The sequence below is a fragment of the Lygodium microphyllum genome, chromosome 16 (genome assembly GCF_053477565.2).
Source record: "Lygodium microphyllum isolate KBCC chromosome 16, Lygodium_microphyllum_v1.1.10, whole genome shotgun sequence".
In the NCBI taxonomy this organism is placed as follows: Eukaryota; Viridiplantae; Streptophyta; class Polypodiopsida; order Schizaeales; family Lygodiaceae; genus Lygodium; species Lygodium microphyllum.
Genome location: NC_141150.1, coordinates 143769329 through 143791362, shown reverse-complemented (window position 1 = coordinate 143791362; position 22034 = coordinate 143769329). Strand labels below are relative to the sequence as shown.

Here is a 22034-nt window from a genome sequence, read left to right as displayed (position 1 = left end):
ACCTCATGACACAGGCCAGGGACTCACTGCAAAGGCTGGAGGAGGGGCGTGGAGCCTACAGCCAACCACCTATGTGCCACCGCATAGAGTGGAAGAAAGCCAAGAAGAAAGCAGCTGAGAAAGTGAAGAGTCTCCAGCACACAGAGGCTCGACGGATCCAAATGGAAACAATGGGATCGTCGCATTACGGATCGGGCGGCAGAGAGTCGTGGAAGGCAGAGTTTATAAGTATATTTTGATTTCTAGTTTTTTTAAATTTATATTTCTTTTAATTCTTTATATATTTTAGTCTAATATATTGTGACGTCTAATTGTTTGTATATCTCTAAATGTTTTGCAGACTACCATCGTTGGTAGGACACCTACCCCTAGAGATATAGGTTACTATCGAGGCCATAACCGCATAGCGACATGGCTTCAATTTTATGAGGAGGGTCTCATCACTGAGGACCAATACAACTGGGCCATCAGGATTCGACAACCAGAGGAGGTATGTTTTTCTTACTTTCCTATTAAAAGTATAACTAATTATAACTTTTTCTCCACCTTATCTATGTAAGCAACCCTGATCTTTTGTGTGTGTAGGCGAACCGGATGTGGAGCATAGCGAGGAGGGGGATAGCAACGCTAGTAGCCATGGTGGTACAAGCGAGGATGTTTCCTCTTCAGATTCGTAGAGGAGCACCATACCTCCTCATGAGGCCTTCTTTTCTTGTATATGTATGATATCTCTTTGAGCCTACTGCTTGCGACCATGCTTTAGGTCGCAAGCACTCAAAACTTCCCTTGTAAATGCTTTGATATATAATGAATACATGGAATTTTACTTTCAATTCTCGTGCCTGTAAGATACATTGTCTTTTACCCAAATACACAATCTGATCTATGGGAGGGGGAAAAAAAAAACCAGAGAGCACATGCTCTCTGGTTTTTTTTAACAGTTATGTTTTGTGCGTCTATCAGCACGTCTAAATTGCAGATAATTCGCGTTTATTCGCACATCTATAATGCTGACTACACGCGCTTATACACGCGCTTCATAATTCAAATTTAAAAAAGAAATTAAATATCTTTTTTTAAAGGACATTTTTTATTTTCTGTTCGCGTCTATCAGTGCTTGCAAAAGTGCGTCTACCAGCATGTCTATATGCGCGTGTATATGTGCATCTATTGCACGTCTATATGTGCGTGTAAATTCGTTGATACATGCGATTATAGACGCGGAATGATAGACGCGCAAATAGACGGGCGGATAGACGCGCCCGTAAGTTTTTCTCTGTATTCAAAAATCGCGTCTAAATGTGAGTCTATGACGCCTTTTTGTTGTAGTGGTTTCGATTGGTGCATTACTCATTGTGTGTTTTAACCTAAATTGGCTTGTGATAACATTGGCATTTTGATGGGTATCAGTAATTATATTCTTTCTTTTTAATTTGACCTTACTTTCTTGCTTTTGCATTCCTAGTAATATATTCAACATCTCTCATTTTTCAATTGCTTGTTCAAATGTCTACCCCCACCTACACATATTATCGTGCTTCTTCAGAAACTCTACTTTACCTAGTACATGAGTAGTTCTCTTCTTTGTTTGGCAAATACTATTATGCACAAGAGCCTTGCTCGCATTATCAAGCATGCTTGTCTACACTCCCATACTTGGATTCTTTCAATCCGACATTCGTAGAGATTCAGTATAGGGCTTATGTCCAATGCTTTTATGTCTTGGCAGGTTTGGATGCATTCGTGATTTAAAAAACCCATTATTTGCACATCTCATTGTATTGGGAGCATCACAAGTGCATGGATCTTTCATCTTTGGTCAAGGGGTATCAATTGCACCTTGATGTAATTGTGTGTAGTGGAATAGAGATTCACACACCTACTTCTAATTCAATTGATTGTGACCAAATTTTAACTTTAATTTCTAATCTTCTTTATGCAAATTTCTTACTAATAAGTTGTTAATGTACACTTTTAAGGTAAAGGGAAGTTTAAAAGACTAGAGATGGCACCATTCATGTAAAAGAAATATGCTGGCATCGCCCCATTGCACAATGACATTGACGATGTTGTTTAAAAATACCCATGTGCAAAAAAAAAAAAAAGGTTTTTATTGCTTCATATATTTATTGTGGGACATTCTCGATGCTCCATGAGAGCCTTCTTCAAGTTGTAGTGTTTTGTACACATTCAATTCTATATAGTCACAATCCATAGTTATGGCCCATTGATTAATTATATAATTTATTTGCAATATGTAATTTGAAAAAGGACCCACAATGTTATGTTTAAAAAGTGTTCTATTTTTCACTAGGCACAATTGTGCCTTTGTATTCTTTGAAATTTGTAAGGCTTGAAATATATTGGAATATTGCAACAAATCATTAACAAATGTTCATTTTTTGGGGCATATAACTTGCCATTGACTAGCTTTTTGTTCCACAAAAGGAAGCAGCCATGGAAGCACAATCAGTGGGCATGGTAAGGAAAATACAAAGCTGACAACGTAAATATTTGTGTAAGTTTAAGGATAAGTTCCATTTAACTAAACTTTCAATGTAAAAATAAGCACACTTTGACTAAATAAGGAGGCAAAAGACCATGTAATGCCAATGGGGTTGTGGCATAGTGGTTTGGGTGTGGGTTGAGTATGAAGGGTGTGTGAGTTCAAACCCTAAGGCTCTCATAGTGCTTTGGGTGTGGGTTGAGTTTGAAAGGTGTGTGAGTTCAAACCCTAGGGCCTACATCCCTAAGGGCACAATAGAGCATTATGCACTAATTAATCATTTTGATGCACACAAACCCTAACTTCGACCTTGTGTTAATACAATTCAATATTCACAAAAAACTGAGGTTAAGAACTTATTAAGTGTCGAGTGAAAAATGGCAAATACTTTGATTTCCTAATTTCCTTTCCTATCAAGAACGTTTTATGATTTCAAAAAAGAAAGTCATTTTAGTTATAGGAATATAACCAAAATCCTTCAAGGTTGAAAGTTTTCTTCCGACTGCGCAGACAATGTAGTCTTCCATGAACAGAATGTTACAATTGTGGACCGACTGCGCAGACAATGTAGTCTTCCATGAACAGAATGTTACAATTGTGGACCGATATAGGCAAAAGCCCACAAGACAAAAGCACACCTGGTGGAATTATTCTTGTTAGATTCTTTTGATAGGGATCAATTAATAGAGATGCGGTGCTTGGCTGATGAGATTTTCCTCACGCGATATTGGACACTGGATGTTGCAATGGCTAGGTTGACTTGCGACGCTGCGGCTGATTCTGGTTTTGGCCAGCGCTGCTCCGTTTTCGAGACACCAAGCTCTTCAACTTCCCAAACACCATCTTCTTTGTATGCTGATCGCCAGCAGTGGCTGCTGCAGCTGCAGCTTGAGCTTGAGCTTGCGCCGGAGCACTAGGTTTGCCGCTGCTAGTAGTAGTGGTGGTGGAAGCTGGTTTAAGAGGAGGAGATGCGACGATAATATTGCTATTGCTGTTGTTCTTGCTCTTGCTTCTCGGCTTGAGAGGCGCATCGATACCTCGAATGATGGTGCAGATAGGACCGCCATCCCTATTCTTTTTACTATTGGCAGCTGGCGGAGCGGGACTGCAGCATCTGCTGGAATTACGATCATCAGGAGTATCATCATCGTCATGATTAGTCTTATGATCATCATGATCTGATTCTGCGCCAGAATTAGAGGCCGCCAGATTATCAGTAGTATGAGAGAGGCGAGCCATCCTGGTACATTTCTTCATGCTCTCGTTCATCATGCTCATGGAGACCTCCCAGCAGCGGTCATCCGTGCGGCGGGCCTCGCTGTTGGGTCCATCGTAGGGCTTGGCCAGCGCGGCGATTTGCCTGCCCGAATCGCTTCTCAGCAAGGCCCACTTCGCATCAGGGAATTCGTCCACCTTCGACGCCAGCCTCGACAAACTTCTTCGTCCATGAATATCCTTCATGATGCCATCATCGCCATTAATGAAACTCAAATCTCTTGTACGAGTCGTGGTCTTATCATCTCCATTTTGCTTGGACTGAAATGCAGCTTCTAAATACTTGAGCGGTTCCATGATCATCTGCACACACAAACCATTCCACCCACACAAAGTCCACCAGTTAAACATCCCTGATCCATCCCAGTACTACGACGTATTAGCAGCAGCTTCATGCAATCCCAAGGTGCTGGCAAACTAGCAGCTGGCAGCTGCTCTTATGGCAGGAGCTTGTGATCGATAAATGCTGCTGCAGCAGCAGCAAGTGGCTGCCGCTTCATTCTTCTTCTTATTCTCATTAACCTCCGCCTCCGCCAGCTGCTCTAATTTGATCTTCCGAAAAGAGAGCAGCCGTTCCTCGTGAGGCAAACTATCGCGAGGATCTGGCCATGGACAAGCATGACCAGTTTTCTGGCACAGCTGATCACTGCCTCCACCGCTACCCTGCAGAAGGTGCTTCAGCTGGCCAGGTGCAACCCTGCTAATGTAATATTGCTTCTGCAAGCTTGGGTATGTTAATAAGCAGTTTCTTCTTGATAGTACCTGCGTTGTAGCTGAGGGCCGATGCTCAGACGACGACGGCAAGCCACTAGAAGCTGATAATGAATCATATAAGTACTGATCTAATGATCCGTTAATGGGAGCGGTACTTTTTAGATGCAGAGCAGGTAAACCCTGGGTCATCCAATCCGTTCTCAACACGACGGCGACAGACATGACGGCAGTGGCGGTGACGGCGGTGGCGAGGCCGATCCAGAGGCCGAGCAGGCCCATCTGGTACTTGAAGCCGAGAAGAAGGGCCATGGGGATTCCGAGAAGGTAGAAGGAGCCGAGGTTGATGAGTGCGCCCATGGCCGGCCGGGCGCTGCCGCGCAGGACCCCGCAGGCGACGGTCTGCGGGAAATTGGCCATCTCCATGAGGGCCATGACCGGCAGGACTTGCGACACTCCCCGGATGACCTTGGCGTCGCTGGTGAAGAAGCGGCCCCACACGTGCCGCGACGACGCCAGCCACGCCGCCCCGGCGCATCCCATGGCCGTGGCCAGCGACAGCGCCGCCACAGTGGCGTGGTACGCCCCCACGGGCCGCCTCGCCCCGAGCTCGTTGCCCACCCGCGTGCACACGCACGACGCCATCGCCATCTGCAGCGCATACAGGACCGTATCCCCGTTCAGCACTATGGCCACCGTCTCCATGGCTTCCTTGGTATCTTGCGGCAGCAGCCCCGTCAGCAGCACCATGATTTCGTAGCACCATCCCTCCATGCACGTCATGAGACACGATGGGACTGCAAGTTTCAGCAGCTGGCGCCATTCCGCCATAGGCGCCGAGCCACGACCCGATACTGCAATTGATGCGGCGCTGCTGCTATTATCCATCGCCTTCCGCAGAATCCCCTTGGATCGGACATAAAGCAGAAGCATCGCCACGAGAGCGAAATCGGTGACGCATATGGCGACAGCGGTCCCAGGGCCGCCCATGCGGAGCCGGAAGACGAGAAGGTAATTGACGGGAATGTGCAGGGACAGGGCAAGCAGGGAGAAGACCATGAGGGGCTTGGTGATGCACTGCGAGCGGAGGAAGACGCGGAGGGGAGCGAGGAGGGAGGTGGCGAAAAGGTCGGGGAGAAGGTAGAGGAGGTAGCGGCTGGCGGCTCGGGCCACGGCGGGGTTCTGGCCGGCCAGAAGGAGAAGGGGCTCGGCCCTAAGCCAGGCGGCGGCCACGGGGACGCTGACCAGGAGGAGGAGGGCGGCGCCCCGCCGGAGGGTTGCGGCCAGGACGTCCCAGCGCCGAGAGCCGAAGGCCTGGCTGCAGACGGGCTCCATGCCGCTCGCCAGCCCTAGCAGCACCGAGAAGCCTAGAACGTTCGCGAAGGTTAGGGCCAGCGTCCCCGCCGCCAGCTGCATCCCTCCCAGGTGACCTAAAAACGCCGTCGACGCCAGGAAACGCGCAAACCACAACACATTCGTGACTGCTATCGGCCCTCCCATGTGGCTCTGCCTGTGCAGCTCCTCCCATGTCTGCCTCCATGTCGGCCGTCGCTTCAATAGGCGCTGATGCTGATCGTCCTCCTGCGTTAATTCCTGCATGTGGAGTTCCGGTTTCTGTTTATGATCTGCCAGGAGCCGGCGCCGATCCTCTCCTTCCTCCTCCTCCTGCTGAGCGTCCGTCACGCCGTCTACTTTGACGTCGTCTGATATCTGTTTCTGCGGTGCCTGATGAGCTAATTCGGAGTCTTGCTGCTTCGACGACACATTGGATTTCTGCTGCTGTAGATGATCCGGATCAGAAGGTGCCGTAACTGCTTTCATCTCTGACGGCCGACGGCCGCCGCCCGACGACAGCGAGGACGTCCGCCTCGGCATTGTTGGACTGTCCGCTCTTTGGACGACGTTCTCAGCGTCCACATTCTGTTTCAGGGTCATGGCGTGAGAGGCAGGCAGATAGTTTCATCCATGAGCGGCGGTGGGTGACAACACAGGACGAATAGCCGTGCCCATTCACCGCGCAACTGTTTGGTTTTCCTTACACTTCACATTCGAAGCCATGTGGCCATCGTTATTCATCGCGATCGCGTCAATTATTGCCTCACTGGACCGGAAAATGAGTACGTCCTATTTGTTGGAAATTTCGCAATTAAAGACTTGCCGATCGTGAATCATCGCATCATTTTTGGGCTTGGAGGTTGTGTGCTCGACGATTGAAGAAGAATAAATCAAAGAGACCTTGAGTCCAGAGTTCTCGAGTAATATATTTTGCAGTCCAACCTTTATGTAAGTTCTCAACTCTTGGGCTTATTTCCGAAGTAGCAATATTCCGTGGGAAAGGAGTGGAAGTTTACTTGAGTTAGTTACCCCAATTGTGAAGATTGTGGGAAGAAGAGGCACGAGGAGATTAGTTCCCCAATTGTGAAGATTGTGGGAAGAAGAGGAATTCTCCTTATGCAGGAAGGCCTTGTACTGGTTGCATCAAGGAAGGAGAGGGCAATAGTTTGAAGAGGCCAAGGGCCATCGGAATTTGACTAAGGCAAGCAAAATATGTTCTGAAGTGGTGCACATAGTCTTCATGATTTCAAAATAGTAAAGGCTAGCCCACAAAGTGATCCCTCCTTTTCCTTTTGAAAATTGAAACATAGATGTGCACCATTGATTTTTCGTGCTAAATCCATAAGGAAGTTGATCAAATCTACCCCAATTGAGAGCGATCAATTTAGCAAGGTATGGGGAGTGGGAGTGTCTATGGATAATGATAATAAGCTAGCCGAAGCAATGAAGACCAATTGGTCCCTATAACATAGTCTTTCTATGGTAAATCATTATGGGAGCCATCCTTACTAGAGAGAAGTTGGAGAAGAGAGACTTCATCACTACCAATTTAGCTGCAAAGAAGAGGAGTCCTTGAAGCACTTATTTTGGGACAAGTACAAGGCAAAACTAGCTTTGCAAGAAGTTTTTAGTCATATGTCAACCTAGGGGTCTAAGCAAGACTTAGTGGAAATATACATTCTTTGGTTAAGCAAGAAGAGGGATATAGTTGGGAACTAGTTGAGAAGATGTGGTTCTCGGTTATTAGGTCATTCACGCTTCATTGCATATGGAAAGTAAGGTGCAAGTATATTTTTGAAGTGGAAATAGCGAGACTTGTGTAGAAATTACCTTCAAAAGCTATTGTTCTTGGGAACTCGTGCAAGAATCAGACAAGTCCAGGAAGTTTATGGTCTTGAATTGTCATTTAGCTTATCTTAATGCACATGGGCAAAGGCCTCTTTCGAGTATGTATTAAGTTATATAAAAAATTACATGGTGCATTGAACATTATCTGAGCAATGAATAGAGAGTACACATCAAATATGAGAGGAATATAAACTTCTTTAATTCCAAACAAACTAATACAAATATGGCTCTGTCCACCTGTATACTTACATTGTGAAGCATAGATGGTGATCTAAACAGATAATAGACAAAGAGCTTAAGGCTAGTTGGAAGAACTTTGACTTGGAGAAAGATAGATTGATGATGGCTTTAGAAGGAACTTCCTTTTATAGCCCAAAAAGATAGTCTAGTCGACTTGTTTGATCACTCTTTGATCATATTATGAACCTTCCTAGTTGGATAGGAAATATTCTAGAGAATATTCTCTTTACCATTGGCTAGGGGCCGCTAGGGGTTAGCATGAGAGCCCCCAACCAAGGGCCACTTCCATAGCCCTCTCGAACCCCAAAATAGGGGGTTGCTGATAATATTCACACTCCCTAACTTGATGCAGTGTGCATCAAGTTGCTAGTAGCTTAACTACTCTATCTAAACTAAAGGATAGACCCACAAACATACAAGTCAAGTCCCAACCAATATCCAAGTTCACATATGATTTCTCCTCATAATGGGGACCTTACAACTTTGAGCACCATGGACCATTAGTTGTACCTTGCGAGAGTGGGGCATTGAGCATATCTAACAAGTTATACTTCTCACATTCTTTAACATTATTAGTCTTTTTGCATTTAAAGCGTTCATTATGAAAAAAATAAGCTCACATTTGGACCTTTTAGCCCCCTCCTCTCTCTCCTTCTTAAAACATGATGTATAGTAAAGAGAAAAGTATCACATTATTTTTTTTCTCTCTCCAAATTTCAATCTTAATTTACTTTTTTAATATACTAGGTGCTCCATGCCTAGGCCTGCAAAGCATGGCATAAAAAATCATTAGTTTTGAGATTTTAAAAATATCAAAAAATAAGCACACACACATTGGAGAGAGCACAAACATAACACAAATGCAGGGTGTTTCACTATTGTAATGACCAAGGCAGTATGCTACTTGTTTAGGAAAATAAAAGAGCATATTGCCACTTAATGCTATTTGTGTACTTTAGTGGATACATTGATGTGTGACATTGATGCTTCCCATTGAGATAAACTTGACTATGCTTTTGGTTTCCTTGGTACTTGACTTTGAGATTGGTTACATGTATTTGCACTTTGGCCTTATGCTTTGGGTGCTTTAGTAATTCAACTTACTAGCTTGAAGATTCTATTGGGTTTTATGCTCATGGCTTATGCTTTATGTATCCTGGATGCTCAAATGTCATGTCTATGATCGATTAAGCTTGTCTTGCTCAATTGGCATTTGATTTTGTTTTAGTGGGAGTCACTTGAGCTACTTGGATATTTTGCATTTGAGCAGAGCTTTGGGTCTATGAAGTTGAGCTTACTTCCTTGAGACTGTGGGACTCGGTTGAGTTATGTCTATGCCCAACTATTCAGATGTAGTTGTTGCCTAGTGGGCTAATTTGATTCATGCTTTGAGTCAGCACCTATCTCTATCATGTTGTTCTATTAGTGATGCATTCATCTTGCTTGGCTATGTATTGAGCCTATTTAAACTTGCTTAGTTAGTTTTGTAATTGGCAATTCTCTTCAGTTATCTCTAAGGCCTATTATATACACGACAATTATACATATTGGATGTATCCCACTCAGACATATTGAGTTTGATAGTTCTTAGTATCAGTTGCATGCTCAATGACTACTAGTGGTTCATACATATTCCACCTCTTGCATGATATACTTGATAGTTACAGATCAGATTCTATCGGTTGATTGCTCACAGTTCAAAGTGTTTACAAGCTGCTAACTAGCAACCATAAAAAGCACATCAACTTCATATATAACAACTTATACGACAAGTGGTGTAGTTGAATGAGACTATAATTTGATAAAATAATTAGATTGTCACTATGTAGGATACTATCCATGACATTGGTATCTTATACAAGGAGGCAAAGACACAATTGGATGACCTTGGAAAGATTAATAGCAAGCTAACACAAGAGTGAAAATGAAAGAAGAAGCTAATCAATGAGTTAATTGTGTGAATAGCTGCTAGTGGAAGCAATGTATTAAAGCATGCAAGGAAGCTCAGAATGAGAATCTAGGTGAAGGCTAGCTTGGATGATCTATTAGAAGATTGCCAAAGGCAAGTATATTGAAAAACACTTTGAGCAATCCAAAGCTCAAGACTATGAAGGAGAAGGTGATTGAGTCCACATTGAAAGATGCGTCAAATGAGTTATTAGCTATAGATGTATTATCTATTTGTAACAAGGCCGATATTAGTATGTCAACTTACTAAAAAATATTAAAGGGTATGGAGCCTGGGTTTGGGCATGTGCTAAAGAGAAATAGAATCATACCTCTTCTTAGACCTTCAAAGCTAATAGAGGCCTAATGAAAACTGAATGCAAAGGTTTTGGAGTTGGTAGGAGATTCCCTGCATATTCAAGGTATAGAAATAGTAAATGCAGGGACCAAAAATGCATATGAGGTGATATTTACCAAACTCAGCAATTATTATCTAGATCTATACAAGGTTTAGATGGCAATGGTAATGTATTACAACATGTCTGTTGAGGAATATAATGGTAAACTGTTGCTTGTCATAAAATTAGATAAAAGTGAGATCATCAAAGGAGTAAATCTTAAAAGAGTTAGTATAACTCTCATGAACAAAGCTTTACGATTCGACAAGAACAACCTAGGGAACTTTAGTGTTCAACCAAAGTGCCATGTGTGGTGACTCACTGCATTTGAGGTTCCTAAGGAAACATTTGAGGTTCTACAATTACTATTATTTATGTATACACAAGCATTCTAGATATCATCCATTGTTAGGAACATGGCGAGATGCTCTTAGTTCAATTGTATGGTCAATACATGGTGGAATGACATCTTACAAGAGACTTGAAAACTTTAAAATGCATGTGTGGAACATCCAATGGTACAAATTCAATGCATCCATGCCTATACTACTTGATAGAGACTATAGAAGGAAAGGACATAAATAAAAACTAGCAAAGGGTAACAAGTGTTACATCAATGTGCACTAAATAGGATCCCACTTGAAAGTCCATCTTCAATATTCCATTAGATTGTGTTCGTATTTGTTCATTACATGCTTTTGTCAGAATCATAGAGAAAATTGTGTATGAGTATATTTGCTTTGCTTATAGGATGCAACCAAAAAAAGAAGCCATTGTAACATGTAGGAATGTGGAGCCAGTGCTATTAGAAAAAATTGGGCTACACAAGCATCAAGTAACAATTGAAAAAGATGAGAAGAGATAAGAAAAAACTAGTAACTTGCCAAAAAATCCTTGCTTTAGAGGAGCAAAAGCTAGAAAGTTTCTTTTAGCACCCATCAATGAGGAAGGGAATGCCATAGTTCATATGTCGTAATATTACAATGGGTGGAAAAAGTTGCATTCTTTGATTCCTAATCAAGGTAATGGAGGTAAAACAAGGTCGGCCAAAGACAATTTGGTTGAGTCTCAATAAATTGGCTCCCTAGCTTTAAAAGATGGTGTTTGATAATGGAGATAAGCAAGAGTTTATCGATGTTGTGCATAGCTTCTACAAAAACATGGTGAAAGGGTGGGGTAAAAGTTCTATCACACATTACATGGTGCATACTAAGCTAATATTTTAAAAGTTATATGAATTGTATAAATTATTGAGCATATCTTTACTCATGTGTGATATATTCCTTCATAGCATAACCTTGAGATGCATCAGCTATACTTTGTGGAAAAGGAAAGCGTTAGAGTTTGGTCCATGCAAGAAGGGATGGAAAATTCACATTGGATAGCATGTGGTGCATATCAAAGAAAAATTGATCATGGTGGAGGGGTGAATGGCAACAATCCAATGATCCGATTGCTATCTTGGTGAAATAAGATTATAGTAACAAATGAAGCTCAACTCTTACAGAAGAGAGCAAATGAAAGTGTTGATGAATCAGCTACAAATATAATTGAATCACTTTGTATCACTAAAAGAGTGCATTATGATGCCTTAAGTGCCAAAGTAAACCATTCAAAGTTGTTGAGAAATAAAGCATAGGATAAGCTATAAAGAATGTATATGGAAATAAAGTAGCCTATGTGTGAAGAGCCCTAAAAAAAGGTCAAAAAGTATCTATCTCTTTTGAGGATACTTGGTGTGTAGTTAGGGTTGAATGAAGATGAAGAAGAAGAAGAAAAACTCTTGAGTCTCCATATCTCTTGCTATTGCTCCTTCCATTGCACATCCTCTTTTATTCTTATCATTTGGTATCAAAGCAAGAGTGCATGATCAAAATCTTGGATCAAGGAGCATGTCAAATTGAGATCTACATTGAGTTGAAAGCTTATCGCCTGCCACTAATCTTTGACTAGTCCATCCAAAGCAGGAACATAGGATTGTAGAGTCATTGGGGCTTGGATTTCGAGCATTGGTGCTCATCCTTGAATGTATTGAGAAACTAAAGGAGGCTTGAAATGATGTATGACAACAAGGTTAATGGGTTTTTAGGTTCAGATTGTGGCCTATGCTTTCATTATTGGAAGCAAGGGGTTTGCTTAGCGAGCAAGGGGCATGCTTGTGGAAGAGAAGCTTGGAGTCTAATTTTGAGAAACACAAGGTCTACTTGAGAAGAAAAAGTAGGGGGTTTTAACACATGGCCTACTTGAGAAGAAAAAGTAGGGGGTTTAACTCATAGATAGAGAGGAAGGAAGGGAATAACCTTTTGAAATTGCTTGTGGTAGAAGAAGAGCTTGAAGCTCCAAAACTCATCGCATGGCATGCGAGCATGTTGTGGACTAGATTGTCGACAACAAAAACAACCCATAGGCTCGGCATGATTAGCAACATCAACTGATGGTGCAGATAGTAGTCGTTTACTTTGTGTTAAAAAAAGCTTTTTTTTAAGGGCTTACTAAAGTTAAGCCTAAGACTTAGCTCAAAATACTCATTTTCACACCTATCATTTGGGAACTGATTCCATCTTGCCTCTATTCACACTTAGAGACCTTGAACTAGCTATTTTGTAGATTATGTTCACACTGCAAAGGATTGAACAGGTTATTGTGGTAAACAAGTGTAGTGGTTTTCTGTTCACACTGTAGAGAGGAAACTAGTTTGGTTCAAAGTTTAAAGACCGCTTTCATACCATTTTCGAGTGTGTCGATTTGAAAGGGAAAAAATATCAAAAAAATTCCAAGAAAATTAATGTGGGTTGAGATTGTATGGGAATTTATTATTGGCATAAAATATTTTAGAAAGATCATAGCAAAATTGGTCAACTTTTAACTCATGTTTTTGATGTTTTTTGGACCATACGAGCACTGTTTTCATTGTTTCTTGTTGTTGGACAATGAACGTTTGACATATGGGCATGATCTATATGGCCAAGAAGATCTTGAAAGTAACAGATATGCAATTCGTTTTAGAGCAAAGGTTCTCAATGAATGCCAAAGAAGGTATGCACAAATAAGACTTTAGCAGGATGACATGGGTGTATTTTTTGCAACACAAAAGTGAAGCATTTAATAAGTTTTTGGAGTTTAAGGCTATGGTAGAAAAACAATTTGGAGGTTACATCAATTGCTTGAGATTGGATAATTGTGGAAAGTATAAGTCAAATGAGTTTTCTTACTATTTGAGAGACCATGGGATGAAAAGACAAGTCATTTGTACGTATACACCACATCAAAATGGTGTAGCAACAAGGAAGAACATGTTTATTGCGGAAGTAGCAAGGGCAATGATGAATCATATGCACATTCCCTTAACTTATTGGGCTAAGGCACTACATACTACAATCCATATCATGAATAGGACACCTATAGCTTTAACACATCATATGTCTCTATATGAGAAGATGTATGGCATGTCACCTACAATTGCATACTTTAGGGTGTTTGATTGCATATGTTATGTACAAGTTCTTGATGATTTGAGGAATAAGATGGAACCAAATTTAGCTGTTAAATGTATTTTCTTTGGGTATCCAAATGAGAAGAAGGGCTACAAATGTTATAATCCTATCACTAAAGAGGTTCACATAAGTATGGATGTGAGATTCAGTGAGTATGAATCTTGGTATCGACCAAAATCTATAGTTGACATGGATGTCTATGAGAGAAATGATAATGATGGGTATGTAAAGGAAATTGTAGCAAATAATGGTTAAATAAATTAGCATATTGAGGATATTTCTAGACCTCAAGACTATGAAGAAAGTAGTGGCAGTTATAGTCCATGGAGGAGTGACAGGTTGAGAAGTGCACAAATGAGAGCAGAGATTGCACAAGGCAAGAATCCTATGCATGAAAGTTATGAGGGTGATTCTATGGATGATGAGTTTGGCATACCACATGTAAGAACTTTAGGGATAAAGAGCATAGGAAAGTATGTTCCACCACATACAAGAATGATTGAGACACCATCTAGTGCACTGCAATTGAGGAGATCAGATAGAGCGAGACATCTAGTAGATAAATTGACATATAATGGCTTCATGAATATGCATTATGCATACATGGTATTGTATGTTTAGCATGTTGATCTCACTTAATTTGAAGAGATAGTTGGAAACAAAGATTGGAAGAGTGCTATATGGATGAAGAGATGGATGCACTGATAAAGAATAAGACAAGGGACTTAGCTGAGTTGCCTCATGGAAAGAAGGCAATTGGTTGCACTGGGCATACAAAGTCAAGTATAAATTTGATGGCTCATTGGAGAGATACAAGGCAAGGTTAGTTGCAAAAGGTTATGCTCAAACATATAGTTTGGATTATGAAGAGACATTTAGTCCAGTGGTTGGCTAAGATGACTATAGTGAGATCGGTTGCATTGGCTTCTATCTATGGTGGCTGGAGATTATATCAAATGGATGTGAAGAATTCCTTCTTGAATGGTACATTGGAGGAAGCGGTATACATGGATCAGTCAGAAGGGTATGTTCATCATAAGTATTTGCATTATATGTGCAAGTTGAGGAAGGTATTGTATGGATTGAAGCAAACACCAAGAGCTTGGTATGAGAGGATCAGTAAGTTCTTATGTAGCATGGGATTTTAGAAAAGCATGGCTGATTATTCTCTTTATGTTAGACATACATGAGATGGAATGGTTATTGTCATAATCTATGTCTCTAATCTCATTATTACATGTACTTTAGAGAAAGAGATTGCTGAAGCATGGGTTATAGAGGGAGTTTGACATTAAGGATCTTGAATTATTGAGGTACTTTCTTGGCATTGAGGTGATTGATACTCCACATAGAGTTTGGCTAGTGTAGAGACAATACTCATTGGAGATGCTAGAGAAGTATGGAATGATAGGATGTAAGCTAGGGGATGCACCCTTGGATTAAAACATTAAGATGGTGGATGATGGTCAGTATGTAGAAGTTGTTACTATGTTTAGGAAGATGGTTGGTAGCTTAATCTACTTAACCATTACTAAACCTAAATTGAGTTACTTAGTGGAAATCATTAGTCAATTTATGCAGAAACCATTCAAATCACATTTGGATGCAATGAGGAGAGTCTTAAGATATGTAAGAAGGTAGTTAGCTTTGGCTTGTCTATGAGAAAGGAATCAAGCCTACATTATTCGGCTACACAGATGCAGACTTGGCTAGAAGTATCATGGATAGAAGATCAACTAGTGGCTATGCATTCTCATTTGGTTTAGCCATGGTAAGTTGAAGCAACAAGAAGCAACCTACAATTTCCCTATCTAGCACATAAGCTTAATATAGAGGTATTGCATTAGCAACATGTGAGCAAACATGACCAAGATTGTTGCTATGTGATACGGAGATAGAGATAGATGGTAAAGTTATTATGTATTGTGATAACATTAGTAGCATTATGTTGGTAAATAATCTAGTCCATCATGCAAGGATGAAGCATATAAAAGTGCACTACAATTTCATTAGAGAGAAGGTTATGGATGGAGAGACAGACTTGGTACATGCCAAAACCAATGACCAAGTCGTTAATATCTTTACCAAAGCATTAGGTAAGGATAAGCTTGAGTATTTTAGGATTACACTTGGGATATTGTATTTACAAGATCATTTTAAGCTTGAGGGGGGGTGTTGAGAAATAAAACATAGGATAAGCTATAGACTATGTACATACAAATAAAGTAGCCTATGTGTAAAGAGCCCTAAAAAAAGGTCAAAAAGTGTCTATCTCTTTTGAGGATACGTGGTGTGTAGTTAGGAGCGAATGAAGATGATGAACAAAAAAACTCTTGAGCCTCCATATCTCTTGCTATTTCTCCTTTCGTTGTGCATTATCTTTCATTCTTATCACAAGTGACCAGAAACAAGGCTTTAAGGAGATAGCAAATGGATTCAAAAAGAGCTAAGATAGTAAGATGAAGAATGTGTTCAGTGTGACTACAATTTATTATTTAAGAGAGAAAGAGAGCATGCATATATTTAAATGAGTCTTAAATTTTAAGCATTATACTCGCACTATATAAGAGGGTTCCACTTTCTATCTTATTCATTGAGATTTCAAATCTCTTGTTGTGCAGGAAAGATAGCTAGGTCTAAGATAGCCTTAAAGAAGCTTCTCCTTAGAGTCCTATATTGTGTTTAGATCCATGGAGTATCTATTAGCTCAGAGGCACTCTTGGTTGGACGATACTTCATAGCAGGTGCTTTTTCGCATAGGGTCAAGATACTGATCGCTTCACAAAAGAATGTCTTCATAATTTGTAGTGTGCTACAGAGGCCCTTTTTGTAGATTTGATGATTGATGTGCAACATTGTGTAATACATGCAAAGTGCATCACTATAACTCCCAAGGACTTCCAATTTGTAAAAGAAATCTTCAAGCAGTGAAGGATGCATTTGTTTCAATGGAATGAATATAGTTTGTAATGTAATCTTTTTTGGAATAGAGTTATCCTTGTGCACTGAATACGTGACTATGTCCCAATGCAAAATTGTTGCACTCACCTAAAAATATGAATTAAGTTTTTGCTCTTATCCTTCACTCTTAACTTTAATGTGCATCTTTGCCTGCAATTTGTGCTAGCACTATCAATTTCAATAGGAAAAACATGTGAAAATTTACAATTTCTCATTGTTGCAGAATTTACTCTTGATACCTCTATATAGTCTATGTGATGGGAAGTTTCTAAGGGCCACTAATTGCAATGCTTATTTCTTGATTATCGATCCATCCATAATTTTAGTATAGGATAATTTTAAAAATACCAAACTATATCAAAATGTGATGATACTTCACACATGCATCCATTAAACTCTTGATACCTCTATATAGTCCATGTGGTGCAAAGGTTTTGAGGACCAATAATAGTAATATTGATTATTGATCATCCATAATTTCAGTGTAGGATAATTTTAAAAATACTAAACTATGTCTTAATGCAACAAAATTTCACACGTGTACTTGTTAGGTGGCCAAGATTCCAATACTTTTTTTAAAGCAAAAGAAGAAGAAGCTAGGAGACCTCTTGTGCAAAGTTTGGAATCTCAAAAAAGTGGCTCTAGATGCCAGTCTTCGAATAAGGAGTCTCTTGGCTATTTTTTTGCCAAAAGAAGGGGGCTCTTGGCCACCTAATGGGTGCATGTGTAAATTTTCATTGCATTCCAATAAAAGGTTATGGATTCATGATCGCATGATGGACAATGCATATGAAGTTACATTAATCCAGTTCTTAGATTTCAATTTGTTAAAAGTTCATTATTCTTCTCATTTTCACATCTTGCTTTCATTACTTCTTCCATTCTCATATCTCCAACATTTATCTCTCCTTCATCCCACCCTTCTCAAGCTTGCATGGCATGTAGCAAGAAAATTGCTTGTCATTTTATCCTGGCAAAGACAAGTGCATGCCATGGTGGATCCTCTTTTGGTGCAGTAGTAGCAGGTGTTCCCCCTCGACCACAAAGATCTCCATAAAAGAAGAGGAGATGGAGACCAAGGGCTTTGAGAGACAAGGTGAATTTAGCATGAATATGAGATTCTCATCCCAAAAAAAATCTTCCAAAAGGTCATTCAAGAAATATGGCAAGACATGCAACTAAAAGGGTTAGGAAGATTTTGGGTGAGAGTGCTTGATGCCCCATTGCCATGCAAGTGGACCACTATAGTCAAGAAGGCTTTGCAAATAACTATAGAAGGGTCTCTCATTGATTAGTTCAATGATACATAACTAGCAGTCATCCATGCAAAGCATGCCACAATCACAAATAAAGACACGAACTTTATCATTTGGCTTCAACAAAACAAGGGGAATCCTCCTTAGGTTTTGCCATGAGTGCTATAGCATCATCATATCTTGGAAAGCCAAAACGTGTGGTGTATTATGTAATACATACATACATACATACATACATACATACATACATACATACATACATACATACATACATACATACATACATACATACATATATATATATATATATATATATATAATGTGAGGTATACTCAATTGAATTAGCTTAAGTAAAGTTATTTTGTTTTGTTTCTTGAAATGTATGATACCTATTATTTGTTTGGAGAGAAGATGAGTAGAGCTTCATCCTCTTGGTACCTCTCTCTCACTCTCTTGCTCTCAATATCTCACTCTCACCATCACTCACTCTCTCACAAGGAAGTAAGAACACAAGTATACAAAATTTACACACACATGAATAGATTGTTCTATTCATTCTCATTCTTTTTATACATGATTTTTAGGTTTAGGATTTTCCATCCCTCTTGGGCATCCGACCCATGTTTTGGGCCCCAAGATTGGTAACATCTTATTGTATGATTTTCCTATTGTGAGAATGAATTTGAATCTTTACGGTCCTTCCACGGATCCTATGCTGTCATTACAATTTGTACAAGATCAAGCCCGACTTGTAAATTTACATTATAAATCAATACAATTGTTGCAGCCTTTTGACGATTCAAGGATGCTAATGCTTCATCCACATTAAGTTGTGGCTAATAATTCAAAGACTAATTTTGAAATTTTAGGCTTTTTTCTTGTTCTTGCTTGCATGTTGTATCTTGCATACTTCTTATGGTTAATATTAACCCCCTCCTAGACAAGTGCTATTCCAATGGCACTCTCCATTGTAGGTGGCATGATTCAACTTGCACCAAAGATGTGGATGCTAGGGATTGTTGTGCATTATCCTTGGAGGAGCCCTTCAGATTGTTGATGGCATAGAAGATTCTAGTTGTGAGGTAAGTTGTTATTGGAGTGGCAATAGGTGCTTTGTTTTGCTGAAATTGGTGGCTATTATTTGGTATTCTCTTGGTAAGCTTTGATGATGATTATTCTCTTAGTGAATTCTCATGGTGAGTCGTAGGGTAGAAGCATTGGATTGAGGATGGAAGAATTTAAAGAGAAGCTAATGGTGTATTAATCCCTTGGAATTTTTAGTATCTCCAATTGAAAAAACTCTCATTGAGTATTAAATTCTCATGGGGAGTTGTAGGGTAGAAGCATTGGATTGAGGATGGAGGAATTTAAAGAGAAGATAATGGCATATTAATCCCTTTGAATATTTAGTACCTCCAATTGAAAAACCTCTCGTACCATCTCCCCTTAGGGGACAGTGCTAGTCTACTTATCGTACATTGGATATATTTTGTTGGTTCAAGAGATAGGTCAAACCCCAAGAAAACTCAAAGTATTGTCCTACACTTGAGGACCCAAAATGTGCATATGTTGTGGTGTAGATACTATGTGAGTGTACGCGAATACTTAGGTATTACTTAGTTAGAAGATAGTCATTCTGCTTCCTTGTAGCTATGTTGTTGATGAAGCAAGGGTAAAATTGGTTGAAAAAGAGCGTTGCTACCGAGAACACAATATTAGTGAGTTTGGGAATCTCCCAATTCCCATTCTTTGAATAAAAAAAATGTGGCACCCGGATAACATGCCCATAAGTTTCTCAAAACTATATGATGTGACCTATCATTGGAAAGCACTTGAAAAATGGAATCTATTGACCTATAGAGGGCTCGATTTGGAGTTATAGTGTTCAAGTTATAATAAATCCAAAGATTTGACCACATGTCCCAAACTTATGGGAAATTCCCATATTCCCGAATATGATGTTCGAGTGAAAAGCACTTAAAGGAAACTCCGAAGACAATTGTCTCTTCTTTCAATACTTTTCACCTTGCTTTGTCGGTGGCATTGATGTGATATAAGGAAGGAAATGTGCAAGTGACCTAGTTGACAACTTTAACCATAGGCAAGGCATGCTTTTCAGGCATATCTTACCCTTGATGTGCTGTGAGTGAGTATATGGGAAATAAATAAAAGGGCTAGGGGATTAGGGATGGAGCTTGCCAACCAAGAACATCAAACATACCTAATTTGAGAACCCCTAGGTGTGGTGCAGTGATAGTGCGTGCATTTATTTATTTTTCTTTCCTTTTTTTTGAATAATACAATAATGTTGTACAATGGGGATTTCAATCTTACAAAAGGGATACTGGTTTTTTTAAGGAGTCGAAAGGTTGAGAATGAATACTCTTTGAGAAAATAGATGTGTTCAATCCTTAAGCCTCAAATTGAAACTATGAAGAACTTGTTATTGATGATGAAGAGTTTAAAGTTTAAGGGATGGTTGAAATTCTTGGGTAGCTATTACTCTTCACTTCTAGAATAAAAGAGAGCTTGAGGTAGTAGGTGAGTTTTTTTTATGAAATTAGCTCCTTATTAGTGTCATATTTCTTCTTGCTTTCCCTTGGAGTTTGTTGAGAATCCTACACATCCAAGTCTTCAGTCTTTCTTATATCATTTAGGTCTTCCATAGCTTGTTGACTTGCTACTTCTTTGTTGTTGATTTAAGCATATGATTTGCCACTTGTTTATCTACAATCACTTGATAAAAATTGAGATCATATGTAGAAAATTTCAACAAGGACTTAAAGGAAATTTTGAAAATTACTATTAATATCACTTACATGTTCGTCTTGTCAACAGTTAGGCTTCTTTGCTTCTGCTTGCTCCCTCCTTGCACAAAAAATGTTGCAATGCTTCTAAGCATTGCAAGGATACTAATAGTGTGGTGTGTATGGATTTTTTTTTAGGTTTTTGATTTTTTTACTTTTATTTTTATAAATTTTATTGTGTATGAAGTTGTAATGTACAAGTCTTTACGATACATGATTACTTTGCCAAGATGTGAGCCATTGATAAAAATCACAATTATACTAGAGTACAACGTATGTATCAAAAGGTTGTGGTAATTTTATAACTATGAATAGATATACAGTAATATCAAGTATCACATGGTATGCTAACATGACTTTCATACAATGGCAAGTACGCAATGGGAAGTTAGAGCTATATATGTTGGATCAATTTGGGATTTCTAGACGGCTCATCTTTGCTCTGAAATGGTCATGAGATAACTTTTGAGGTCATCCATTGAGGCTCTTAAAGTGTACCATACTTGCTTGAATGTGTTGCTATTTTTCCTTTCTTCTAGTGCTAATAATTCCTTGATGGTTGGGGGCATAATATATTATGGAATGTGGGACCAAATGAAGTTCCTTAGCTTCTACCTCAAGGATAAACCTTAGAAGGTTATCTAGGTGATCATTGAGCTTCTAGTTTTCATTGGCTTTGCACATCCTTTGGTGCCTCGTATCTTAGGTCTTGCTTACTCGGCTCCTTGTGGTTCTACTTTGAGTATCCGTGCCTCAAAATTCACTGCACAACAAAGTTTCACACGTGCAAATGGTGTGATCTGACTTATGTGCCTTGGTCCTAGGTGCGTGTGGACAAGAGGTGAAATGTGAATGTATAGGTGGGTGGGTCCTAAAAGGTGGATGTGTGGGTTAGCATGTGTGTGTGTGGTTTATTGTGCGTCCTAGCACTTGTGTATCCTAGGGTGTTTATGGTGATGTTTGCACTTGCTCTAATTACACTCAGTGCAATGTGCATGCCAGCCTAAGTCTATAGCCTCCAAATTAAGTGCAATTGTGTGTGTGTGTGCATGCTCTAGGTACATGTGTGTGAATAGTGCAAAAGTGTGCTATGTGTACTAAAAATACACTAACGTTCCTAAATGCATGTGTGTATATGCACTTACATGTGCATACCCTTGACACAATGCAAGCTATTCGAGATACAAGATGTTCTTACATGTTGGTGAACTTAATTTTGTGCCTACCCTATATGTTCTAATGTGGGGTGCATCTAA

General features: G+C 39.9%; 1 protein-coding gene across 3 annotated transcripts; it reads right to left on the bottom strand.

Annotated features, from left to right (window-relative positions):
- Positions 1 to 3055: 3055 nt before the first annotated feature.
- Positions 3056 to 6542, bottom strand: LOC148023533 (protein DETOXIFICATION 54-like). Of its 3 annotated transcripts, XM_087696507.1 has the most exons (3): positions 4544 to 6541; positions 3228 to 4084; positions 3056 to 3144 (listed from the first exon to the last, which is right to left on the bottom strand). In XM_087696507.1, exons 1-2 carry the CDS (start codon positions 6425 to 6427, stop codon positions 3257 to 3259), a joined length of 2712 nt encoding a protein of 903 aa, XP_087552633.1. In that variant the 5' UTR covers positions 6428 to 6541; the 3' UTR covers positions 3056 to 3144; positions 3228 to 3256. The 3 variants fall into 3 exon arrangements, with proteins under 3 accessions (XP_087552633.1, XP_087552632.1, XP_087552634.1); XM_087696506.1 differs by having other exon boundaries at positions 3063 to 4084; positions 4544 to 6540; XM_087696508.1 differs by lacking the exon at positions 3056 to 3144 and having other exon boundaries at positions 3948 to 4444; positions 4544 to 6542.
- Between the last annotated feature and the right edge of the window lie 15492 nt (positions 6543 to 22034).

Bases quoted from the DNA above. Each gene is read 5' to 3' on its own strand.
- LOC148023533 (XM_087696507.1), bottom strand. From the start codon at position 6,427: ATGACCCTGAAACAGAATGTGGACGCTGAGAACGTCGTCCAAAGAGCG. The intron at 4,085-4,543 runs GTACTATCAAGA...TTGTGTGTGCAG, and splicing joins GGCCCTCAGCTACAACGCAG to ATGATCATGGAACCGCTCAA.